The sequence below is a fragment of the Carassius carassius genome, chromosome 12 (assembly GCF_963082965.1).
Source record: "Carassius carassius chromosome 12, fCarCar2.1, whole genome shotgun sequence".
Classification (NCBI taxonomy): Eukaryota; Metazoa; Chordata; class Actinopteri; order Cypriniformes; family Cyprinidae; genus Carassius; species Carassius carassius.
This window is the reverse complement of record NC_081766.1, coordinates 29,710,101-29,734,670: the sequence shown is the minus strand read 5'-3', so window position 1 is coordinate 29,734,670 and position 24,570 is coordinate 29,710,101. Positions and strand designations below refer to the sequence as shown.

Here is a 24,570-nt window from a genome sequence, read left to right as displayed (position 1 = left end):
TCACGTATTTATTTTTCAGAGGATTCACAGAACATGCAGGACTGTCACATGACGCAGAAGCTCCACAGCGAGTCTGACCCAGTCCAGACGTACCGTATAACAGCAGCACATGAACTCCACTGTTCCCATTTCATCAACCTAAACCACAAGGTCAAATTTATTGTCTAGCAAATACAACCCGAATTCCGGAAAAGTTGGGACGTTTTTTTTAATTTTAATAAAATGAAAACTAAAGGAATTTCAAATCACATGAGCCAATATTTTATTCACAATAGAACATAGATAACGTAGCAAATGTTTAAACTGAGAAATTTTATACTTTTATCCACTTAATTAGCTCATTTAAAATTTAATGCCTGCTACAGGTCTCAAAAAAGTTGGCACGGGGGCAACAAATGGCTAAAAAAGCAAGCAGTTTTGAAAAGATTCAGCTGGGAGAACATCTAGTGATTAATTAAGTTAATTGATATCAGGTCTTTAACATGATTAGCTATAAAAGCTTTGTCTTAGAGAAGCAGAGTCTCTCAGAAGTAAAGATGGGCAGAGGCTCTCCAATCTGTGAAAGACTGCGTAAAAAAATTGTGGAAAACTTTAAAAACAATGTTCCTCAACATCAAATTGCAAAGGCTTTGCAAATCTCATCATCTACAGTGCATAATATCATCAAAAGATTCAGAGAAACTGGAGAAATCTCTGTGCGTAAGGGACAAGGCCGGAGACCTTTATTGGATGCCCGTGGTCTTCGGGCTCTCAGACGACACTGCATCACTCATCGGCATGATTGTGTCAATGACATTACTAAATGGGCCCAGGAATACTTTCAGAAACCACTGTCGTAAACACAATCCGCCGTGCCATCAGCAGATGCCAACTAAAGCTCTATCATGCAAAAAGGAAGCCATATGTGAACATGGTCCAGAAGCGCCGTCATGTCCTGTGGGCCAAGGCTCATTTAAAATGGACTATTTCAAAGTGGAATAGTGTTTTATGGTCAGACGAGTCCAAATTTGACATTCTTGTTGGAAATCACGGACGCCGTGTCCTCCGGGCTAAAGAGGAGGGAGACCTTCCAGCATGTTATCAGCGTTCAGTTCAAAAGCCAGCATCTCTGATGGTATGGGGGTGCATAAGTGCATACGGTATGGGCAGCTTGCATGTTTTGGAAGGCTCTGTGAATGCTGAAAGGTATATAAAGGTTTTAGAGCAACATATGCTTCCCTCCAAACAACGTCTATTTCAGGGAAGGCCTTGTTTATTTCAGCAGGACAATGCAAAACCACATACTGCAGCTATAACAACAGCATGGCTTCGTCGTAGAAGAGTCCGGGTGCTAACCTGGCCTGCCTGCAGTCCAGATCTTTCACCTATAGAGAACATTTGGCGCATCATTAAACGAAAAATACGTCAAAGACGACCACGAACTCTTCAGCAGCTGGAAATCTATATAAGGCAAGAATGGGACCAAATTCCAACAGCAAAACTCCAGCAACTCATAGCCTCAATGCCCAGACGTCTTCAAACTGTTTTGAAAAGAAAAGGAGATGCTACACCATGGTAAACATGCCCCGTCCCAACTATTTTGAGACCTGTAGCAGAAATCAAAATTGAAATGAGCTCATTTTGTGCATAAATTGTAAACTTTCTCAGTTTAAACATTTGCTATGTTATCTATGTTCTATTGTGAATAAAATATTGGCTCATGTGATTTGAAAGTCGTTTAGTTTTCATTTTATTAAAATTTAAAAAACGTCCCAACTTTTCCGGAATTCGGGTTGTAGATATGTACTCTGGTTTCACAGGTTTAAAAAAGTTTTCTGCAATTAATTCTAGTACTGATTCCCTTTTGGTTTCTTGCAATGCAATGCATATAATACAGTTCAAGATACCAGATATGGCAACCTTCTGATTAGTGGATTGTTCCACCAATAGATTCACCTTAAACATGAACGGAGCCCAATCCACATCCAGTCATCTCTTGATGTGAGCTATGGAAAGCAGTGGAACCAGAGCAGCAACAAACACAGGATCCTCTTCAATCAGTCCCTTAGAAACCAGTCTGAACCCGGGCTCACCAGTTATGCTGTGGAGGTTTTGCTTTACTAAATCATTCCGATTGAATCTCGACTGTGTAAATCTAATGTGTTCTCACATATTGTCAGATGTTTAGGTTGTGCTCTTGATTATGATTATGTCCCATAATAATGTATATTGCCTCTTCCAGCTCAGCCTGCGACTTCTAGACAGAGGACTGAATTACAGAACTCAGCTTCTGCACTCTTATTTCAAGAAGCACAAATCTGAGAGCAGCACTCACCTGAAAATCAACTACAACAATCAGATGCCTCTAGTAGCTGGCCTCCACTGGAAGGACGTGCCAACAAAGAGCTCCCTTCAAAAGTGGGAAGGTGTGTAAGTATATATTCCCTTGATGGTCACCAACAGGAATCATTCTTCCATTTGTGAAGATCTATCAAGATTTTAGAAATCTAAACACTATAATGGTACCATTTCTATTATATGCCAATAGTACAGATTTTTTTATTTGTCATATTGGTCCACATCAGATTTTTAACTATGCATGTTCATTTCCATTTTTTTTTATTTTTTTTTTACATGTGCAGACATCTAAAGTTCACTCAAAGTTAATCTAGTTCATCTAAATACTAATATGGAATAACACTTTTCAATGTAGTATTTAGCAAATCTCAAAATTATTATTCATGTAATAATGTACATTATAATTTTGTAATGCTTAAATTCATTTTGTAGCATTTAAAGTGATTGAAAATAGCTTACAGTGTTTGGTTTATTTAGACCAGTGATTCTCAACCAGGGGGCTGGGTGGTCCAATAGGGGTCCTCAGCAGGCTTCCAAGGGAGGCACAAGGTGACTGAAAAGTATTTTAATTTAATACAATATTATTAATATATTAAAATATAACACAAAATCAACATAAAAACTTAAATCATCTAATTTTTTCCCCTCTCAATAACATATATATATATATATAAAAGAACATACAAACCCAATTCCAAAAACGTTGGGTTACTGTACAAATTGTGAATAAAAAAATAATGCAATGATGTGGAGGTTTCAAATTTCAATATTTTATTCAGAATACAACTTAGATGACATATCAAATGTTTAAACTAAAGAAACCGTATCATTTTAAGGGAAAAATAAGTTGATTTTAAATTTCATGGCATCAACACATCTAAAAAAAAATTGGGACAAGGCCATGTTTACCACTGTGTGGCATCCTCTCTTCTTTTTATAACAGTCTGCAAACGTCTGGGGACTGAGGAGACAAGTTGCTCCATTCAACCCCATACCATCAGAGATGCAGGCTTCTGAACTGAGCGCTGATAACAACTTGTGTTGTCCTTGTCCTCTTTAGTCTGGATGACATGGCCTCACAGTTTTCAAAAAAGAACTTCAAATTTTGATTCATCTAACCACAGAACAGTTTTCCACTTTGCTACAGTCCATTTTAAATGAGCCTTGGCCCAGAGAAAATGCCTGCGCTTCTGGATCATGTTTAGATATGGCTTCTTTTTTGACCTATAGAGTTTTAGCTGGCAACGGTGAATGGTACGGTGGATTGTGTTCACTGACAATGTTTTCTGGAAGTATTCCTGAGCCCATGTTGTGATTTCGATTACAGTAGCATTCCTCTATGTGGTGCAGTGCCGTCTAAGGGCTAAAGATCACGGGCATCCAGTATGGTTTTCCGGCCTTGACCCTTAATCACAGAGATTGTTCCACATTCTCTGAATCTTTGGATGATATTATGCACTGTAGATGAAGATAACTTCAAACTCTTTGCAATTTTTTCTGAGAAACTCCTTTCTGATATTGCTCCACTATTTTCGCCGCAGCATTGGGGGAATTGGTGATCCTCTACCCATCTTGACTTCTGAGAAACACTGCACTCTGAGAGGCTCTTTTTATACCCAATCATGTTGCAAATTGATCTAATAAGTAAAAAAAAGAATCATGGTAAATCAATATCAATTCTCCCAGTTTCTGTTAATAAAGTTTGAAAAAAAGCAGCTTTGTTATAGTTACAGCAGAAATCCCATATATACATAATTACAAAACAGTATTGAATTTAGTGTCTGCCATTTATCAGTTATTAGCTATAATATAATACCAATTATCTGCTTATTGATGTCCTGAATTTGATAGCGGTGCATCTCTATAGATTTCGTTGGAAATGGAGTGCCCATCAGTTTATACAGTTAATGTTAATATTCTAATTCATGTAAAACTTTGCTTGTCATTCATTATGTCAACAGGGTCATTTAACATGGATACCCCCTGGCTCTATGTGTACATAGCTCAAAAACTAACTCAGCCCCAGCGTGGCATCATGCAGTTCAGCTCTGAGGTCACCACACGGAAACTGGTGAACATGAGAAGTGTTACTCTGGAGGGTTTCTACAAGGATAGGGGCAAAGAACGACTAGGCCGGCTGCATCTTTTCACACCCACTGCCAGTTATATTAAGGTGTGCGTACCTTCTATCACCTCTCACTCAGAGCTTTTGACTATTTCTCTCAGAAATGGTCTTTCTGGAGGAACTTCAGGATAAATGGTGATCTTGGTGTTGTTGAAGGTTGGTGGATGGAACATGCTGGGCAAGCGTGGAGTTAAAGCTTCATGCTTCATCAGCACAGCCTGGACACCAGCTTTGCATGGGCAGATATCTGTAGTCAACGGAAAGCAAGTGAAGACTCTGGAAATAAGTGCAGGCTATGGCAAGCAGGACCTCAATATTTCTGCGGTTCTCAGTACTCTGGATAAGGTACCAGAAAATGAGTACTACCGTATTTTTCGGACTATAAGTCGCACCTGAGTATAAGTTGCATCAGTCCAAAAATATGTCATGATGAGGGAAAAAAACATATATAAGTCGCACTGGACTATAAGTCGCATTTATTTAGAACCAAGAACCAAGAGAAAACATTACCGTCTACAGCTGCGAGAGGGCACTCTATGTCTTCAGTGTACTGTAGACTACAGGAGCACTGAGCAGCATAGAGCGCCCTCTTGCGGCTGTAGACGGTAATGTTTTCTCTTGGTTCATTTGTCTTAGTTCATTTCTCTTGGTTCATGTCAAATTAATTTTGATAAACAAGTCGCACCTGACTATTAGTCGCAGGACCAGCCAAACTATGAATAAAAGTGCGACTTGTAGTCCGGAAAATACGGTAGTCAGAATCGTTACATGTTTGTATGAATGTTAGCCATTCTGGACTGTATTTTTCTCTCTCTCTCTCTCTCTCTCTCTCTGAACAGAAGCTAAAGAAGAGGCTTTTGATGATGACAATGACTCTGTCAGATCTAAAAAACCCTTATGCAGAGCTACAGATGGAGGGTGCCATAGAAGAGATACGGAAGGAAAAGAAAATTTATCAGAAAAGATGGAAGCTAAACTTCAGGTCTGTCTGGAATATGCAAAGGACGAAGTAATGACAATGATGACAGCAGCAGGAACATATCGCTGACTTTCTCCACAGTGCTGTATACTCTATACCCATAAGTGTATTTAGTTATGTCTGCTTCTTCCAACAGACAACCATTCAAGTTTTTCCCTCAGAGTCTCATCCTCCAGGAGACATTCACAAGTCATCTACATCAGAAGGTTTATACTTTAGAGTCAAAGGTTCTTGTCAATGGAAATAAAAAGGTCATTCATGTCCTTACTCTGGGTTTCCAGCCACAGCAGCCATATGTGAGTCTGAAATTTATCAACACACAGTGTTGTGATTGTGTTCATAGGCTATATTACAGTATATAGACTGTAATGGTAGAGTCACCCAAGTCTTTTATCCAAGGATTAAACTTAAGTCAGTTAATCAGAGTATGTAAACTCACTGGCAAACTTTGTTCATTTACATTTAATGTAAATGTTAGTGCCATATGCACAATTCTTAAAAGTATTTTTACACACCAGTTCGATAAACAGTGTTATAAGAGTACACATTTACATTTTAGACACAATAATGCCATTTGCTTTGGTCTATATTTTGCTGTAGCAATGAAAATAATTCCGCAACCAAACCAGAATCAACAGTTCTCCTTCTCCAAGCAAAACACAGTAGTAGTGTTCCTTAACAACATGTTTGAATGGTTGAGTGAGTGATTCAATGACTCACTCATAAATACAAGAACTTTTCTCTTCTGAACATACAGTACTGTTTGAATCAATAAGAATAAATTGTCGTTGTGTAATGTGGTTAATTTGTTAGGTGTGCTCCTCAATAGTCCAGTCTTTCAGCACTGAGAGAATTCCCCAAGACTCAAAGATCTGTGTTACTGTCCAAAACCAGCAGGTAAACCAGCAGAGATATTTTATGTACCGTATTTTCCGGACTATAAGTCGCACTTTTTTTCATAGTTTGGCTGGTCCTGTGACTTATAGTCAGGTGCGACTTATTTATCAAAATTAATTTGACATGAACTGAGAGAAATGAACCAAGAGAAAACATTACCGTCTACAGCCGCGAGAGGGCGCTCTATGCTGCTCAGTGCTCCTGAAGGCTACCCCTGGGCAGCGTAGAGCGCCCTCTCGCGGCTGTAGACGGTAATGTTTTCTCTTGGTGCTTGGTTCTAAATAAATGCGACTTATAGTCCAGTGCGACTTATGTTTTTTTCCTCGTCATGACGTATTTTTGGACTGATGCGACTTATACTCAGGTGCGACTTATAGTCCGAAAAATACGGTATTTCAGAGCAGTGCAACATTACTCTTAACTATTGTACAGCTAGTGTCATTTTACATCTTTTATATTATCAAAATTTTAAAATGAGTTCACATTTTGTCTTTGTTCCTGTCAATGTGCTTTCGGAACCTGTCTGTGAAGACTGCTTATGAAATTCAGGGCAGGCTGTGGACTGGAAATGATGAAAAACTTGCAGCCTTTGGTCAAGTTAAAATTCATGACTTGACTACATCTCAGCAAGGTATTACAGTGAAAGCCAATCTGTCCCAGCTGTTTCAGGTAAACAATGATGTACTCTTTATTTTTTTGTTTTTACTTGCCTCTGATCTTTGTACTCAATGAAGCAAGTGCCTAGTAGTTGATGGTACTCTGTTCTAGTTTACCTTCATGTGAAATACCTGTTTACAGTTTGCCTTGACAGTATACGGTAAACTGCTGTGAAAAAGTGTTTGTGAACTTCTGTCTGAACTTCTGCCTTCTTGCATACCTTTACACTGAAGGTCATTGGATCTTTAACCAAAGCATGAATCTATAAAATGACCTTTCATGAAGATGCATCTTTCGTGTATTTATTATTCAAATAGTCCAATTCAGATGAGAGACAAGTAATTTTTCACATCATTGTTGGGTTGTACCTTTACCATTTTAAGTAGAATTAAATGAAGAGTCTTTTTCAGCTGGATTTCCCGACCTCTGTCAGCCTACATCTCGAGGTGCTCAGGAGTCACAGGAACGACAGCGAGTTTGAATATCATTCAGAGGGGGAAGTTGCCATTGATGACAAGAATTACCATGTAAATGCCCTGAAAAGTGACATTTTGCGAATAAGTCATTGCACATTTCTAAGTTCTAGGTTCTGTTAATGATGATACAAGCATATATTGTTTTTTTATTATTTGTTTTATGACATTCCAGGCTAATGCAGCAATAACCGTATCCCCTTTTGGAAACATTAGCAGTTCTATCAGCCTGAAGGCAAATGAAAAAAATGCAACACTTCACTTCACTCTAGACAAAAAGGTGGCAAAGGGCATTAATACTGTGTGCATCCGTGCTGGCTTTCATCAGACCTTATTCCCAGGGGTCACTTCTGACGTTCATATTCATTTAGCTGCTAATTCTTCTTCAGAAAGGTAAACTGATAACAGCAGTTCTGTCTTAGAGTGGGATGACATTTTCACTGTGCTACATCATCATTTAGATATTTTTTTCAACATCTATCTTTTTCCTTTTTCTCCAGTGTTTTCTTGCAGTGTACAGTTCAAAAGAAAGAGGAGACGTTTAATGCTCACTTGAGTGGAAGTCTACCAGATGATCAAGAGTGGCGACTATCTCTCTCAGCAGATATTTTCAATTCCATACAAGATCTCGCTGCTTTACCTAATTCAGCTAGTTTAGTTGGAGTACTAACCCAGTCAAAGGGTCTAACTGAAGGTAAATCCAAGAGCAATGTGCAGTGTGCAAATTCACTTTTCAGTGAAAAAAGTTTCAGAAAATTTGAGTAGAATTCAAGTTTATTTATTCATTGCATTACACAATAGGCTAAGTAAGTTCACCATGCAAATGCCACATCTAACTGAATGTGTTGTTAGTGCTTGCTACTTTCATGTTGTTGTGTGTTTGTGGTGCAGGAGAGATTACTGTAGTAGTGGATGATGCTGTGTATGGGCTGGAAGTGACTCGTCAGCATGACAGCAAGTCTGGAGAAGATCTTAGTGCCTTGCTATGTCTAGTTGCTATGGAAGAGACACTGTGTGTAAACATCAACAGTAAGTTAACACATTGTGGGTGCAGACGTCTTCATACCCAACTGTCTCACTCTTTCCCTTGGCTTCGTTCTGCAGGTATGTTCAGCAACATTAGCAGACTCTTGTTATGGCTGTGTGGTTGAGTGTAGTATGTTTCTGTCTCTGTCTGTTGGAGCAGGGCTTCCGCTGAACAGCAGCGCAGGTGTGTATGTGAACTGGAATGGCAGCAGTGTGTGTGCCCAACTGATGCTGCATGCAGAGGCCAGCAGCCTGACAGCCACACTGGATCAGAGTTCTCAACACAGCTCACAAACTACTGGATGCTCTCAGGTTAGAGTATCACAGTCATTCAGTAATCGTAAATCGCTGAAAGGCTCCCATATTTCTCAAATCTCAAACACACCAGCTAACACACAAGAACAAATGCAGTATTTGTGCAGTTTCTTTTCTTACTTGTTCCTCTTCTATGTCCATGAATTGGCTGAACTTCCTGGCTGTATGCAAACAAAGAAGTTGCTGTGTATTAATGAATTCACCAGATTTGAACTGACGAAAATGAATAATCAGCGAATAATGAGTAATGTGTCATATGAACTGCCTTATGGGGCTTTTATGGTCATTTTTGTCTTTTTTGAGCTTGAGATTTTTATTCTTCTTAACATCTTCTTTCATACTCATCCATTACTATTATTTAATGTAATAATACATTGAATATGACATTTACTCACTCTAATACTTCTGTGAAACACAAAAGAAGATATTTTGAAGAGTGTTGAAGAAGAATAACACACCTGGATATCACTGATTTCCATTGTATGGACATTTTTCAAAATATCTTCTTCGGGGTTCTACAGAATGTCAATAAGCAAATAGTTTTGGAGACCATTGACTTCCACTGTATAAAGCAAAAAACACAGAGACATTTTGTCATAATTTGGTGAGAAAAGTAAGATAGAAAATTCATTTTCAGGTGAACTATCCCTTTAATATTTCTCTCACACTGTATAGTACAGCTGCCTTTATATTTCAGGAAAGGGGATTTTACAATGGAGTAAATGAATATGCTAGTCCTGAAACCTTTCTAACATCTATATAAGTTGAAGTTTTGTGATTTGTGTTTGTTTTGAAATCACCTGTGATGCCTACCTTAATCACACTTAATCGTAGAGTGATAATCACTTATTGAAGAATAAGCAGCATCAGTTTAGTATGCAGTAGTATCTATGTGGAGACCACAGAAACCCCTTCTACACTCTGGGTCATTTCCCATGTTGATGAAGGGAAATACCTCTGATTCCACACTCCTCTCCCACAAGCAAAGTAAACTGAAGGCCCAGAGACTTGTTTTTACAGGTGAACTGCACAGAGGGGATCGCCACGGGCCACCTGCTGGGCGTCTGCTCTGGGCAAGGCCAGGAAGATTCAGTGAAGGTACGTGGGTGAGAACATTTAGGAGCGTTTTCTTCTTTTGAAGAATGGTTCAGTGATCGCTGTGGACATTGGATTGTGTTTGTATCATATGGTGATTCACATCTGAACCTATCCTGGTTTTTGTGTAGGTTGGAATCAGAGCCAGTCTTTATAACTCCCAGATGTCAGCTTTCTCATTTGATCTTCAAGGTCACCAGAATATCTCCAGGTACAGTAGCCTTGTAAGAAATAATAATAATAATAATAATAATAATAAAAACAGCACATGTATGAGTAGACTATCCAACTAACTCTTGTCTTTTTTAGCATTGGACTAATGGTGAACATTTCCCACAATATATCTGCTTTGCATTCATACCTGCCATTTGAGTTTCACTCAAAATCACAGGTATGACAAAATCATTCTTAATTTATTTTAATTACTGTGGTTATTTTTTTAAAGGAATAGTACTCTAAACATTTTTAAGGGGCATTCAGTACTTCTCTGGCTAGCATTTGCATCACTACCCTTCATGTATTTTACACACCGATACCACAATGGTGTTATTAGACGCTGCACTGCTATGGAGGTAAATCAGTAGCTAAACTCGAGAGGTTGAAGATCTGAATGTGAGAACTTGCCATATTAATATTTGTATTTGTAAGTTCAAATTTACACTCACAGCTCTGATGTGAAAAGCTGAATCTTTCAATTTGCACACACAGAAAATGATCAAAACACCCGTGTTTTGAATTGGAAGTTGTAGATTAATAGTTACAAATGTGTAGAATGACATTCACACAAAGAAAATGACATACACACATGTTTACGACATATTTACTTTTGCACTTTACTTCAGTTTCGCTGCACAACGTCAAGTCGGCACTTACAACCTCTCAGATCTGGAAGTACAAGTTCAAATCCTAGCGCTCTGACTTTTGCTACTCTTTTTGCGGTATTCTGTTTCAAAACTCACTTGTGCACTTACAATAGCATTTTATACTGGAAAATGGAACAGCATTATGTTCTCATACTCCTCCTTGGCAGTTAAATGTGACTAAACAATTAAGTGTAACTTTTAACCAATAAAATAACTGTACTACATGTTAACTCAGTCCTGTTTAGTTAATTTGAAGAGATCATGGTACTAAATAATATGCGCAATAATTATGATCCATGAATGACCATTTGAAATATAACATTTTCTAATATGGTTATTATTTATACTACAATAACTGTAGTATTTAGGTTTAAATTCCAGTGCAAAGAGGCACGCTTTAAATTAGAGGCATTTGGTGGCCAGAAAGATAATATTCATATGCAATTCCATTGCTTAAACACTAGATGGCCTTGTTGATGTTTAATAAATACATGTATTTAGCTCTACTAGTCGCTCAAAACAGTATTTCTGGTCATAAGTGCTTATTTTTTAGGTTTTGCTGTTTAATGTACATTTAGACATTATTAAACACTCGATTTTTATTTAAAAAAAAATAATAATAATGTTGCATTTAAAAAGTTCATTACTGACAAGCAAATTAGGAATTTAACCCAATGAAGAAGTTAAAATTATTTTTACAAAACATAAAAATAATAAGAACAGCATTATATTGCAACTCTGGTAGAGTGATATGCAGTGGGATACATATAAAATATGTTTGCATTATTTGTCTACCAGATAATACCTGAATGGCAAAATGAATGCAGTGTCTTAAAATCCTGTCAAAGCTAAGGATATTCAGTGAAAACAATTGGCATTGTTCATTGGTCAGGCATCGACCAATAAAATGTCTTCATTCGCACCAAAGCACCGCCCCCAGCTCTGCTCTCTCACATCTGCATATACAAGTGCACAAGTGAGTTTTGAAACAGAATACCGCAAAAAGAGTAGCAAAAGTCAGAGCGCTAGGATTTGAACTTGTACTTCCAGATCTGAGAGGTTGTAAGTGCCGACTTGACGTTGTGCAGCGAAACTGAAGTAAAGTGCAAAAGTAAATATGTCGTAAACATGTGTGTATGTCATTTTCTTTGTGTGGATGTCATTCTACACATTTGTAAATATTAATCTTCAACTTCCAATTCAAAACACGGGTGTTTTGATCATTGTCTGTGTGTGCAAATTGAAAGCTTCAACTTTTCACATCAGAGCTGTGAGTGTAAATTTTAACTTACAAATACAAATATTAATATGACAAGTTCTCACAATCAGATCTTCAATCTCTCGAGTTTTGCACTGCCATCTCTATGGTATCTGCGTTTTATGTATATTACACTGATATAGGTGAGTTTTAGAGAGGTCTACACAATAATTAACCCCTCACCTATTCAGCCAGAAAGAAGTTACTTGTGCATTGCAGAATTTTCTGTCATCAAATTTTTACACCTGTTTATTGTCTTTACTTTATGTTTTCTGGCTTCAAATTAACTTGTAATATGTAATCTGTAACATTTCCAAAGTAACCTTCCCAACACTGATACTGAGTGGGGCGACCAGCACAATATATAAATAAAACACTTTGCATAGGAAACAGTACAGTTTTCATTTCACTCGAGTGTGCACAGTTTACTTCTTAATGTGAAATAAAACTTAACTTAGCACCGAACTACTAAATACATATTTAAGTATGCTAGATTGTTGACGCATGACCTTATTATCCACATTATCCACATTTCCCAAAGTGGCTATCAGTTAACATCTCAAAAAATGTTTGTTTTGCATTTTATTCCTTTTTATGTAAAAAATGCCTTACATGTTGTTCCCTTACAGTTGAGCCACACACGCTCTTCAGTTAAAGGTACTGCAGAACTTCTGGTCGGTGTGAGCGGTTTGGCTTTTGAAGCAGAGATCTCGAGTACAAACTCTGGCTTTAAACATGTGCTGATGTTCAATCACTCAATACCTCAGGTAGTGGAATTGTCTGTCAGCCCTAATATTATATCTCCTCTAAAGGTGAAATCATGTTTACCGATTTTCAGCTAAATCCAGTCATTTCAAAAAGAATCCAAACGATCTGGAATTTCGAGTCAGGGCGAAAATTTCCACACACAGATTTCACATTGGGTTCAAATTGGTCACTCAAATATATTTTATCACGACATTATTGACAACAAACAATGGACCTTTTTGACAACAAAAAATTAGCAGAAATTTTACTCATTTGCAGTGCTGGGTTGTAATAGAATAATACAATCTGGATTACATAATCATATTCCAAAAATTAAGGATTTGTAATCAGACTGCAGTTACATTTTTACATATTACAATTACATTATATTACAAACAAATTGTAAAAATTCTCATTATTTCCTATTTACATGTAATGCACTTTTTTTTTGTCATCTGAACCTCATTCACCTAATATGTTTACTTAAAGTGTCCGCTGAGAATAACTAATTAATACATTTGCATGTTCATTTTAATCTGATATTAGCACCTTAACAATACATGAAACATGATACTTTTTGTTGTGTTTAGATTTTGCATTAGATTTTGAATAATATGTTATTTCTGTACCACTAGCTACACTTGTTACCCAGGAATCTGGCATTGAGGACACGCTACGGTGGAAAGAGAGGGTCACACACTCTCATGCATCGAGCGCAGTGGGAGAATCAGGATTTAACACAGATCGACTCCTCAGAGGGTGTCACACAGTTACATAGTTATCCAGAACTGCCAGGTGGATATGCCACATTGCTATCGAAGATGAAGTTGCTGATCTATTCACACACTTCGTCAGTTGTATCATCATGAACACCGTATTCTGAAATGCTCACATGTCTCTCTTATTACAGGAAAGAATCAGGGTTGGGGTTTGGATCTTAGGATAGAGAATGACAGTCAGAGGAAACTAGCTGATCTGAGTGTCGACTGGATTCTGTTTGGACACCATGATCAGGTTAAGCCAGGCAGAGGTTTTTGGGGGTTCTGTTGTGGTTTGGTCTTGTGTTATTACATTGTCCTGATATAAGTCTCTTGTATGTTGTTTTCAGGTCCGAGTTGAAGGCTCTTGGACTTTGGTGAGCAGAAAAACTGATTCATTAGAACAGAAACAACCCTTTATCTCAACACTGACTCACTTTCACATACATGCCCTGTCTCACGGATCCGGCCACAGGCACGACAACAACAACCAGGTGCACAGCTGCCATTCTCAAACAATCTCTATAATCTCAAATAATCTCCACACTTTCAAAGAAAAGTATTTTCTCTCTATACAAATCTCATTTCCAATGCATCTCTCCATTTTCAAATACTTGCCACACTCTCTAGGCTGCACTTCCTTTCTTATAATTGTTAAAGGGATAGTTCGCCCAAAAATGAAAATTACCCCATTACTTACTTACCTTCAAGCCATCCTAGGTGTATGTGACTTTCTTCATTCAGGCAATTACAGTCGGAGTTATATAAAAAAATGTCCTGGCTCTTCCCATCTTTATAATGGCAGTGAAGAAAGGTCCAGATTTTGAAGCCCCAAAAACAGTGCGTCCATACATAATGAAAAGTACTCCACATGGGTCCTTTATTAACCCCTGGAGCTATGTGGAGTACTTTTTATGATGAATGGATGCACTTTATTTTGCTTCAAAATCTTTATCATTAAAAGCTTGGAAGAGCCAGGATATGTTTTTATATAATGCCGATTGTGTTCGTCTGAAAGACGAAAGTCATATGCACCTGATGGCTTGAGGTTGAGTAAATCATGGGTAATTTTCATTTTTGGGTGAATCATCCCTTTAAAATGGAATATCTATGTTATACAAGTTTTGTGTTTCTATAGGCCCGTCTTTCTTGGGAGCACGGAAAGCCTGTAAATGTTTCTGTAACAGTGAGCGAGCACTGGCATAATGACTTAAGCAGAGGACAAGCCTGTATCTTTCTCTCACCAGGACAGGTACACCACAGCACAGCACTCACAACTTTCATTTTACGATCAATGTTATGTGACTTAATGATGACAATGACTTAATGACAATGACTTAATTTTGCTATGTAATAATTAGGATAATGTACAGTTATTATCACAAAAAATTAACCCCTCCAGGGGCATACAAGGTTTGAGCAGGATCCTGTTCAGCCTGTCAAGGTTTATTTTGCAATAATGTCCAGCTGACTTACATACAGTACCGTTAAGGTTTGTATTATACTTTTATTTATTTTCTGTTCATTATTATCATCATAATCAATGATTAAAAACAGATAATAGTTTTGATTAATCCATGACAGATTTTTATCTCCCTTTTTATTCAAAACAACAGCATTTATTTGAAATATAAATAATTTGTAACGTGATAAATGCCTGTCACCTGTGATTTAATACATCCTTGCTAAAAAGCATTATGTATTTTTTTAGACTTCAAACTTTTGAACCATAGTGTATATAAAAAATAAACTACTGTATGCTGTGCCCCAGACAGTATATATCTGCTTTGTTTTCTGTATATATGTATCTGTCAGATACAGTCGTTGCTCCCCCTAGTGGAGATGGAGGGATGTGTTGCTGTAGCTCAGGAGGGGAAGGCCTACTCCCAAAACACCGAGCTCAAATGGAAGGAAAAGAGGATAACTCAAAGCATGAAATACCAGGTGTGGATTATTTAAGGAAATGAAATCTTGTTTGTTGCAATACCTTTATTTAGGATGTTGGGATCTGAGATGGTCTTTCTTTTTTTTGTTGTCTGTTGTTTAGGGAGGAGTAAAAGGAATGCACACACTCCTCGTGGAGGTGGGGGCCCAAAACGTCTCACCCTCTCCATGTCCATCTCACTCTCTTCTGACCCAGATACACACCAACCTGAGGGACCGTCTTGAACACCATGTTCAGATTGGCCTCTGTCCTCCACAGCCTGTAAGACCACACACTAGCCATCATTAAATTACAATAAAATGTACATAGAACAACTTTAAGGGGTTGTGAACTGAGAAATCAAACTTCCCTTGATCTTTTGACAGATAAGAGGTCATTGCACTATGAAAAAAATCCTATAAGTTTCAGCACTTAAAACTTTCTTGTTAGTCTAAAAACAGCTTATATTGAAGCCAATCTGCCAAAACGACAGCTTGTGGAATCTACCACTTTATGATGTAATAGTGTGGCTAAACACAGAACAAGATCTAGGCCTACATCTACATCATTGCCAGTTTAGCCCTGCCCACATTTGCACATGTAGTGTAAATAATGAGAGAGGCAAACCCAGGTCGACACCGAAATCAACCGATAACGATGCTCCGAAGACAAGAAGATGCAGTGCAGTGCCAAGCTGTGGAAAAACACAGTCTTTGCATTGCCTTCCTTCTGATTGCTTTGTCTGTTATTACAGATAATTTGATATGTACCGAGTATTTATGGATTTTTTACCTAAATCACAGCAGTAGTAGAACCAAGTGAAGGCTTTATTCTAAAGAGTGATCAAAACATGCAGGGTCAAACACCAGCAAACAGGTATAATCCTGGGCAGACAAAAGGGTAATCCACAAAACAAGTGTAGGTCAGGGCAAGCAGCAAATTATGTCAAATTAAAAGTTTTTGATTTAAAGTACATTTTAAATCATCATGTTTAAATAATCTTTTGTCATGCTTTTAAAAAGTGCACATATTTTGACTTTCTAAAGCACATGTAAAGTACTTGAGTATTTTGAGTAGCACATGTAGAGTACCAGTATTTCAACTGGGTTATTTGAAGTATTGTTTATGTACTAAACAGCAACTTCATCATTACAAATGTGTAATTACAAATATATTTAAATACAGCAAACAATAAAAGATACATAAAAGTACATAAAGATGTACCTACAGTACGTTCTACTTAAGTGGGTCAAATGCTCTTTAGTTCAAATAATTGTGTTTAATATAAAATGTTTATTTTATTGTAAATTACATGCAGTTAGCCTGAAAATATAACATTTAGTTTGCATACAAGTATTTTTTTTCAAGTCACAAGTACCGTTTTTTTAATTTTTTTAAGGATGTTATTTTTTGATGAATTTCCTTTAAGAAAATGTAAAAATTAAAGTGTTACAGTTAATATATGATTAGGACTAGGATTAGGACTAAATTATTTGGATTAAAAATTGTGGTAGATCACTACAGTTATATTAATTCAGGTCAGTTGTAATGTGAGAAAGCTCTACCTCCTTTAGTGGACTTTGCTATCCTAGGAACTACCAAAAGTCCAGCGTTTTGTGATCTTAGGGAGCATGATGGATTGTAGCGTTGTAGAAGGCTAGTTAGGTACGCAGGAGCTAAACCATTTAGGGCCTTATAGGTAAGTAATGATAATTTGTAACTGATACGGAACTTAATAGGTAGCCAGTGCAGAGACTGTAAAATTGGGGTAATATGATCACATTTTCTTGACCTGGTAAGGACTCTAGCCGCTGCATTTTGGACTACCTGTAGCTTGTTTATTGAAGAAGCAGGACAACCACCTAGAAGTGCGTTACAATAGTCCAGTCTAGAGGTCATGAATGCATGAACTAGCTTTTCTGCATCAGAAACAGACAACATGTTTCGTAGCTTGGCAATGTTTCTAAGATGGAAGAATGCAGTTTTTGTAACATGGGAAATATGATTTTCAAAAGACAAGTTGCTGTCTAATATAACACCCAGATTTTGACTGTAGAAGAAGTAACAGTACATCCGTCTAGTTGCAGATTGTAATCTACAAAATTCTGTGTAGTGTTTTTTGGTCCAATAATTAATATCTCTGTCTTATCCGAATTTAATTGGAGAAAATTATTGGTCATCCAATCTTTTAAATTTTTAACACACTCTGTTAGCTTAGATAATTTAGAGGTTTAATCTGGTCTCGTTGAGATATATAGCTGAGTATCATCAGCATAACAGTGGAAGCTAATTCCGTATTTTCTAATAATATTACCAAGGGGCAACATGTATATTGAAAATAGAAGGGGACCTAGGACGGATCCTTGTGGCACTCCATATTTTACTGATGATAAATGAGATGACTCCCCATTTAAGTAAACAAAATGGTAGCGATCGGACAGGTAGGATCTAAACCATCTTAGAGCCTGCCCTTGAATACCTGTATAGTTTTGTAATCGATCTATGAGTATGTCATGATCTATGGTGTCGAACGCAGCACTAAGATCAAGTAAAACTAGAAATGAGATGCAGCCTTGATCTGACGCAAGAAGCAGGTCATTTGTAAATTTAACAAGTGCAGTTTCTGTGCTATGGTGGGGCCTGAACCCTGACTGAAATTCTTCATACAGATCATTTTTGTGCCTGAAGGTGCTCAATTGAGCAGACACAACTTTTTCAAAAATTTTAGACATAAATTCTTTGGCTACAGGTAACAACTTTTTCAGTAATTTACTGGGTACAGGATCTAATAAACATGTTGTTGGTTTAGAGACAGTGATAAGTATATTTAGCTCCTCCTGTCCTATATTTGTAAAGCACTGCAGTTTATCTTTGGGTGCGATGGATGAAACTGAAGTGTTAGACGCTGTAGAATCTACATTCGCTATTGTATTTCTAATGTTATCTATTTTATCAGTGAAGAAATTCATAAAGTCATTACTATTTAACGTTGGTGGAATATTTGAATCAGGTGGCGTCTGGTAATTTGTTAATTTAGCCACTGTGCTAAATAAAAACCTTGGATTGTTTTGGTTATTTTCCAAGAGTTTGTGGATATGCTCTGCCCTAGCAGTTTTGTAACATTTGTTTTTTTTTGTTTGTTTTTTTCACAGGGTTTAATTTGGTCTGGATCTCACAGAGTGAACTCAGGCAAGGAGCTGTTGTACACTCACACCCGTGTGTCTGTGTCCGGACACCCTCAGCACAACACCTTCACACTGACGCTCAGAAACATCAGCAGCAGTCAGCGCTCCAACTACTCACTGATCACAGAGGTACTCACACTGCTACTGAACGTGTTACAAGTTGTTAAAATTTTAAAAGACAATGGAAAATACGAAAACAAATATGTGTTATTTACAGTGGCTGGTAGGAAACTGGAGTGTGGAATTGGCCTGCAGCTCTCTGTCTTCAGGCAGGAACATGGCAGTCCAGATTCATGCAAAACTAGACCGCAGTGAGATGCTCTGGCTGCAGGGGATGCTGGGAAAACGCTGCCTTCGAGCTGCTGCTGGATACGACACTGGTGAGGATGCTAGTTAACCCTAAAAAACTCACATTTCTAGGGTCTTGAAATGATTCGCATGATTACAACCTTGCTGTTGTACACTATCTACTACTTGTCTCTTATATGACTGATAGTTAAATGATTTTTAGGAAGTAAAAAGCCTTTTAGTATAATTGTAAACGCAGAGATTGTTTCAAATTTTTTATTGATGTGAAATCGTTTTTTGTTTATAAAGTAAATCTAAGAATAACTTTTATATTGTAAGTAAGATGAACACTTACTGGATTGAAGCAGCTATGTTTACATGATTATCCAGACATTTTTTCTTTCTTTTATAAAAATCGTATTAAAATATGCAACATCAGACTTTTGAAGAGCATTTATCACCACTGTGTTCCAATGGATTTTATGGTTTGCATATAATCATAAAAGTTATTATCAATAAGATTTTCCCCCTTGTTTATGAGCACCATATTGCCACTATATGAACCATAAAGCCTGATGTATCAAGTGTGTTTATTGAACAAAAACTCATATGTAAACCTTTTTATAAAGATTTTAAGACTATTATTTGAGTATTCATTTATGACTATTATTAAATATTTCAGGCTTTACATGGTTAATTCTGCTGTAACAAAATTATAATTTATCATATATTTTTATGAATGAGACTTGTATGCCTTTCTACTTGCCGTCAGAAATGTCTGATGAAATCAGAGTGGTGTTTTGTTCGGAAGGACATCACAAGTTTACCCTGGAGGCTCAGCGAGGCGGTCGAGGCATTGAAAATGAGACCCTTACCCTTATTTCTGTAGGAGCAGCCAACCAGAGTCTGCTATTTCAAGCTAAGGGATGTAGGGAATGCCTGTGGGCTGCGGAGGTGAGGACAGCAAGGATTTATGAAGTTTCTCACATAATATAAATCTGCCAGGTACCTTGTACATAGTTTTTCAGGTCTGGATTGATACCATATCTTTACAGGCACGGCTCCAGCAGCTGGGGTCCCGGATTAGGAGTAAACTTTTGGACAGAGTTCAGAGACTTCAGCATCTACTGTTAACATTCAGACGACAGGTTTGTTATATCTCACAGGCTGTCCTGCCGCATATTTGGACTATGTTAAAGGGTTAGTCACTTCAATTATTCACCCTCATGCGGTTCCAAAGCTGTATGTCTGTCTGTCTTCTGTGGACCATAAAAGGAGATATTTTGAAGAATGTCTCTGTGGGGTTCAGTTACACTATTAATTATTTTTATTTTTTTATGAGTGGATTAGACAAGTTTAAATGGGTGATATAAAAAAGTAACAAAAGTGTCCCTCATGGGTCATTTTGACCCAAATAGGAATGAATGGAATTTATAATAAAAAAAGTGCATTTTTTATAAAAAAAATTTTGATATACAAAATCTGAGACAATCCAGTAGAGATGTATACCCAGACAAAGGGCTGAGACTACAGAATATTCGCAATGCAGAAAAACTCACATACACACACACGCACACACACATGCACAAACTCACACATGGTGCAGATACTCCAATAGAACACATTATAATATGTTTTATCGTTCTCGCTTTGATATATCTGTCTTCTAGGCGGGGGACAGCATGTTCCTGCTGGAGCTGAGTGAGGGGCCGCTGTCTCTGACCCAGCAAGCCGAGACTCTGCTGCTTCAGAGAGCAGGAGCGCTGTGGAAAGCATGGACCACCGGCCTGCTCCGACACACGCTCACACACAGCCTACCGCACACGCTCCATGTCCTGCATCTCATATCTCAACAGGTCCAACAAGAGCTCAGGAGTGAGTTTGCCTTAAGTTCTCTATGTCACTGATAATTCATTCAGGTTACCTGATTTTATTTACAATCACATGCACAGTTCCCTTTGAGCCGTACTGGGTGAATGACAGGAAACACATACCTTTATTTTATAAAATACAGAGCACATGTTAAAATGATTTTCTGTGGTAATGTAAGGTCACAGTATCTGTAATTGATCTTGACAGTATCCTAGTGGCATCACTGCATAAGCATCTGTAAAACAGTCGTAATTATGCACCAGCACAACTGTGGTTTCATGTCATCACCTTTCATTTGAAAATGCCTGTCAGTGTGTATTAGTGTTATTGTAGTTTTAACTTTTCCCAGAACCCCTGGCTACTCTAGCTGGAGCGTACCACGATGTGACAGGGGTGCGTTTGGACATGGCGTGGCAGCAAGGAATGCAGCTGTGGACCAGAGAACTAACAGAGCGTTTGCCTGCAATACTTCACGATCCTCAACTGAGGGCGCCGTCGCTGACTGCATTGCATGTTGCCATTTTTGCAATGGACATGGCAAGAAAGATGCATTTCTCTGTTTTCCTGCCGTTACAGGGGGTGTTTATGCGACACCATTTTCAACTAAATACAGAAAAAAAAAATTATGCATTAATTTACATGACAACAGCATTTTGGGAGCCTGAAAAAGCTAACTTTTGAAACATGCCAAGTGTAAACTACAAAATGCAAATGCAGATCATGCGCATGTATATTACCTGTTCAGTCTTTAGACATGACCAAGTCTCTTTACAAAGTGACATCGCCAACTACTGGCCTGGCATGCATAACACAGCACTCTTAGTAGTTTTCGTTTTCAGTACATCATAGTCATGTAAATGTACTCCTGGAATGTTGATTAAGCAGGATAGAGTTATTAAGAGTTTGTATGTTATGTTCTTCAGGTGGGCCAGCAGACCTTTCATTGGATGGAAGCCCGATCGGCTGCCATGCTAGTGGGTATCAGAAGGCAGCTTGCAATAATGTATAAGTTCTCCAAAAGGTATGTAGTAAATCTGCCAGAAACATGACCGATCGCTGCTTGTTGCATCTGAACATACCACAGGTGCTGTTCACTGAAACTGGCCAGTGTGTTTGGGGTGCCAGAGTCTGCACTCACTGTATGTCAACCCCTTTGCTTGGAGTATTAGTAGACTGTTAGGTTAAGGTAGAATAAACTGACGTACTTGTAAAGTTATCTATAGTCAGGAAGAATGCCTGTTAGGGGACTATCAAATTAAAGTGTTTACAAAAAAAATCCTCCTTGAGCCCAGTCATTCTCAACCAAAGCCCTGCATTGTTGACAGCAATATTCAAATGACCCATTACTCTTTTAGATGTTTGAAATGAAATGGATTAAACCCTGGAGCACAAAACCAGTCATTAGAGTACTTTTTTCGAAATTGAGATTTATACATCATCTGAAAGACGAATAAATTAACTTTCCATTGATGGACAATATTTGGCCGAGATATAACTATTTAAAAAAATCTGGAATCTGAGGGTGCAAAAAAAAAAAAATCAAGATATTGAGAAAATCACCTTTAAAGTTGTCCAAATGGAGTTCTTAGCAGTGTATATTACTAATCAAAAATTAAGTTCAAATTAAGATATTCAAGGTAGGAAATTTACAAAATATCCTCATGGAACATGATCTTAATACTTAATATCCATATGATTTTTGGCATAAAAAATAAATCTAAAATTTTGACCCATACAATTTATTTTTGGCTATTGCTACAAATAAACCCCAGCGACTTAAGACTAGTTTTGTGATCCATTTTAGAACTTGCCATAACTATAAAAATGTAAATCCTTTCGAAAAATGTCCAACAAGTTATACAAATTTATTAATTTATTATTATTTTTTTTTTTTATTATTTTTTTTATTTGTTTGTTTATTTGTACAGGGACAACGCACAACAACAGTGTTGTGCCAGAGTTAGCTATAAAGCTAACTTGCATCTGCAGTCCCTGGGCAGGATGTTGTTACAAAAAAACAATATTGAGTGACAAACAATACAATACATATAATACATACAATATCACATCATACTACATTATACTACAAAAAAAAAAGTCAATGATCACATATCTGATTTTCCTTAAGCCATACTTTAAGCATAGTTTTAAAAATACTAAGTGTTGAACACTCTAATATTAAAGGGAACCCTGGATAAATGTTAACTTTGTTTACCACAAAAGAGACTTATCATGTATATATGTATGTATAATATATTTAGTTGAAAAATACATTTATAGTGCTATTCATAAACATGACTTGCATGCATCTCTTCTAAAATGAGCATGTTTATAATTTCTGAATTAAAGTTTTTTAATTATTATTTTGAAAGCCTAAATAAAAGGATGGCATTTTTAAAAGAATAAATAGTCATAGTCTTTTATTGTTATTTCTTTAGAAAGAAAAAACAACAACGCATGTTTACATATGTAAACTCGAAAAAATATGTAGTGTGACCCCCCAAACACATGATATTTATGAATTAATTTCATGAAATTTGTCACATGATTACAGACCATCAGAAATACACCATCTACTGATCATAACAATTTTTTCATCCACATTTTTTTTTTTTTTTAGTTTGGTAAATACCACCTGGATGTTGCAAGCACTGAAGCAATGTTCTGTGGGCGAATGAGATAAAAGTTTATCTGTTTACTATATATGCACAGTGGGATGTTTTGTTTCAAATTGAGCATACCAACACTAAAACCCCCTCCCCAACTGTGAAGCATATGTCTGGAGAGGGATGTGGAGCTGATCTGATGCCTGAGGTCTCGCCTGCTACAGTCATTGAGGGACCAATGAATTTTATATTGTACAGCACATTGTCAAGACTTGATTTAAAACTCATGTTGTTTGACCACAATCCAAAACACAGAAGTAAATCAACAACAGAATTCTCAAATTGCGTAAAATAGAATCGCCAAAGTTCTGAGCTCAATTTGATTGCTGGAACAGAATGTTCAAGAAACATCTCAACAATACACATCAGCTGAAATGATTGGGCCATACAACACACCTTCAGCACATAAAATGAAATATTCTGTCATTATTTACTCAACCTTGTGTGGATCCAAACCTGTATGATTTTCTTTCATCTGTACTTTTTATGTTCATGTTTCTCAAATGTGAAAGAGGAATCAACTCTGTATCCGCACACTGCCTGAAACATATCTCTTTGCATGTGCGTGCTTTGGGTGGTTCTTCTTCATTTGAATGTATAAATTGGCAAACTAATCTGCGAATCAAATGCATGCTGAACTGTGGGGCCTGATCCATACGCATCAACTGCGATCTGTTTAACCGCTAATATATATTAACTGTACAGTCGTGGCCAAAAGTTTTGACAATTACATAAATATTAGTTTTCAAAACGTTTGCTGCTAAACTGGTTTTAGATCTTTGTTTCAGTTGTTTCTGTGATGTACTGAAATATAATTACAAGCACTTCATATGTTTCAAAGGCTTTTATCGACAATTACATGACATTTATGCAAAGAGTCAGTATTTGCAGTGTTGGCCCTTCTTTTTCAGGACCTCTGCAATTCGACTGGGCATGCTCTCAATCAACTTCTGGGCCAAATCCTGACTGATAGCAACCCATTCTTTCATAATCACTTCTTGGAGTTTGTCAGAATTAGTGGGTTTTTGTTTGTCCACCCGCCTCTTGAGGATTGACCACAACTTCTCAATGGGATTAAGATCTGGGGAGTTTCCAGGCCATGGAC

The 24,570-nt window shown here is 37.3% G+C and overlaps 1 protein-coding gene across 2 annotated transcripts in view; it reads left to right on the top strand.

Moving 5' to 3' along the window:
- Nucleotides 1-24,570, top strand: part of LOC132155198 (uncharacterized) — a 30,748-nt gene that overhangs the window by 276 nt on the left and 5,902 nt on the right. Inside the window, exons 2-32 of one of the 2 annotated variants that reach the window (XM_059564060.1) lie at nt 20-150; nt 1,930-2,088; nt 2,222-2,405; nt 4,299-4,510; nt 4,619-4,807; nt 5,302-5,444; nt 5,578-5,737; nt 6,255-6,338; nt 6,870-7,007; nt 7,406-7,522; nt 7,644-7,861; nt 7,969-8,162; nt 8,360-8,572; nt 8,655-8,806; nt 9,830-9,907; nt 10,036-10,115; nt 10,214-10,295; nt 12,655-12,792; nt 13,408-13,567; nt 13,683-13,786; nt 13,881-14,024; nt 14,669-14,782; nt 15,352-15,474; nt 15,578-15,736; nt 18,607-18,768; nt 18,857-19,019; nt 19,700-19,881; nt 19,983-20,075; nt 20,598-20,802; nt 21,149-21,336; nt 21,723-21,820. In XM_059564060.1, the coding sequence (XP_059420043.1) occupies nt 34-150; nt 1,930-2,088; nt 2,222-2,405; nt 4,299-4,510; nt 4,619-4,807; nt 5,302-5,444; nt 5,578-5,737; nt 6,255-6,338; nt 6,870-7,007; nt 7,406-7,522; nt 7,644-7,861; nt 7,969-8,162; nt 8,360-8,572; nt 8,655-8,806; nt 9,830-9,907; nt 10,036-10,115; nt 10,214-10,295; nt 12,655-12,792; nt 13,408-13,567; nt 13,683-13,786; nt 13,881-14,024; nt 14,669-14,782; nt 15,352-15,474; nt 15,578-15,736; nt 18,607-18,768; nt 18,857-19,019; nt 19,700-19,881; nt 19,983-20,075; nt 20,598-20,802; nt 21,149-21,336; nt 21,723-21,820 (4,553 nt within the window). In that variant the 5' untranslated portion in view covers nt 20-33. Of the gene's footprint in view, nt 1-19; nt 151-1,929; nt 2,089-2,221; nt 2,406-4,298; nt 4,511-4,618; nt 4,808-5,301; nt 5,445-5,577; nt 5,738-6,254; nt 6,339-6,869; nt 7,008-7,405; nt 7,523-7,643; nt 7,862-7,968; nt 8,163-8,359; nt 8,573-8,654; nt 8,807-9,829; nt 9,908-10,035; nt 10,116-10,213; nt 10,296-12,654; nt 12,793-13,407; nt 13,568-13,682; nt 13,787-13,880; nt 14,025-14,668; nt 14,783-15,345; nt 15,475-15,577; nt 15,737-18,606; nt 18,769-18,856; nt 19,020-19,699; nt 19,882-19,982; nt 20,076-20,597; nt 20,803-21,148; nt 21,337-21,722; nt 21,821-24,570 lie in introns of both variants that reach the window. The other variant, XM_059564059.1, reaches the window with a different exon arrangement.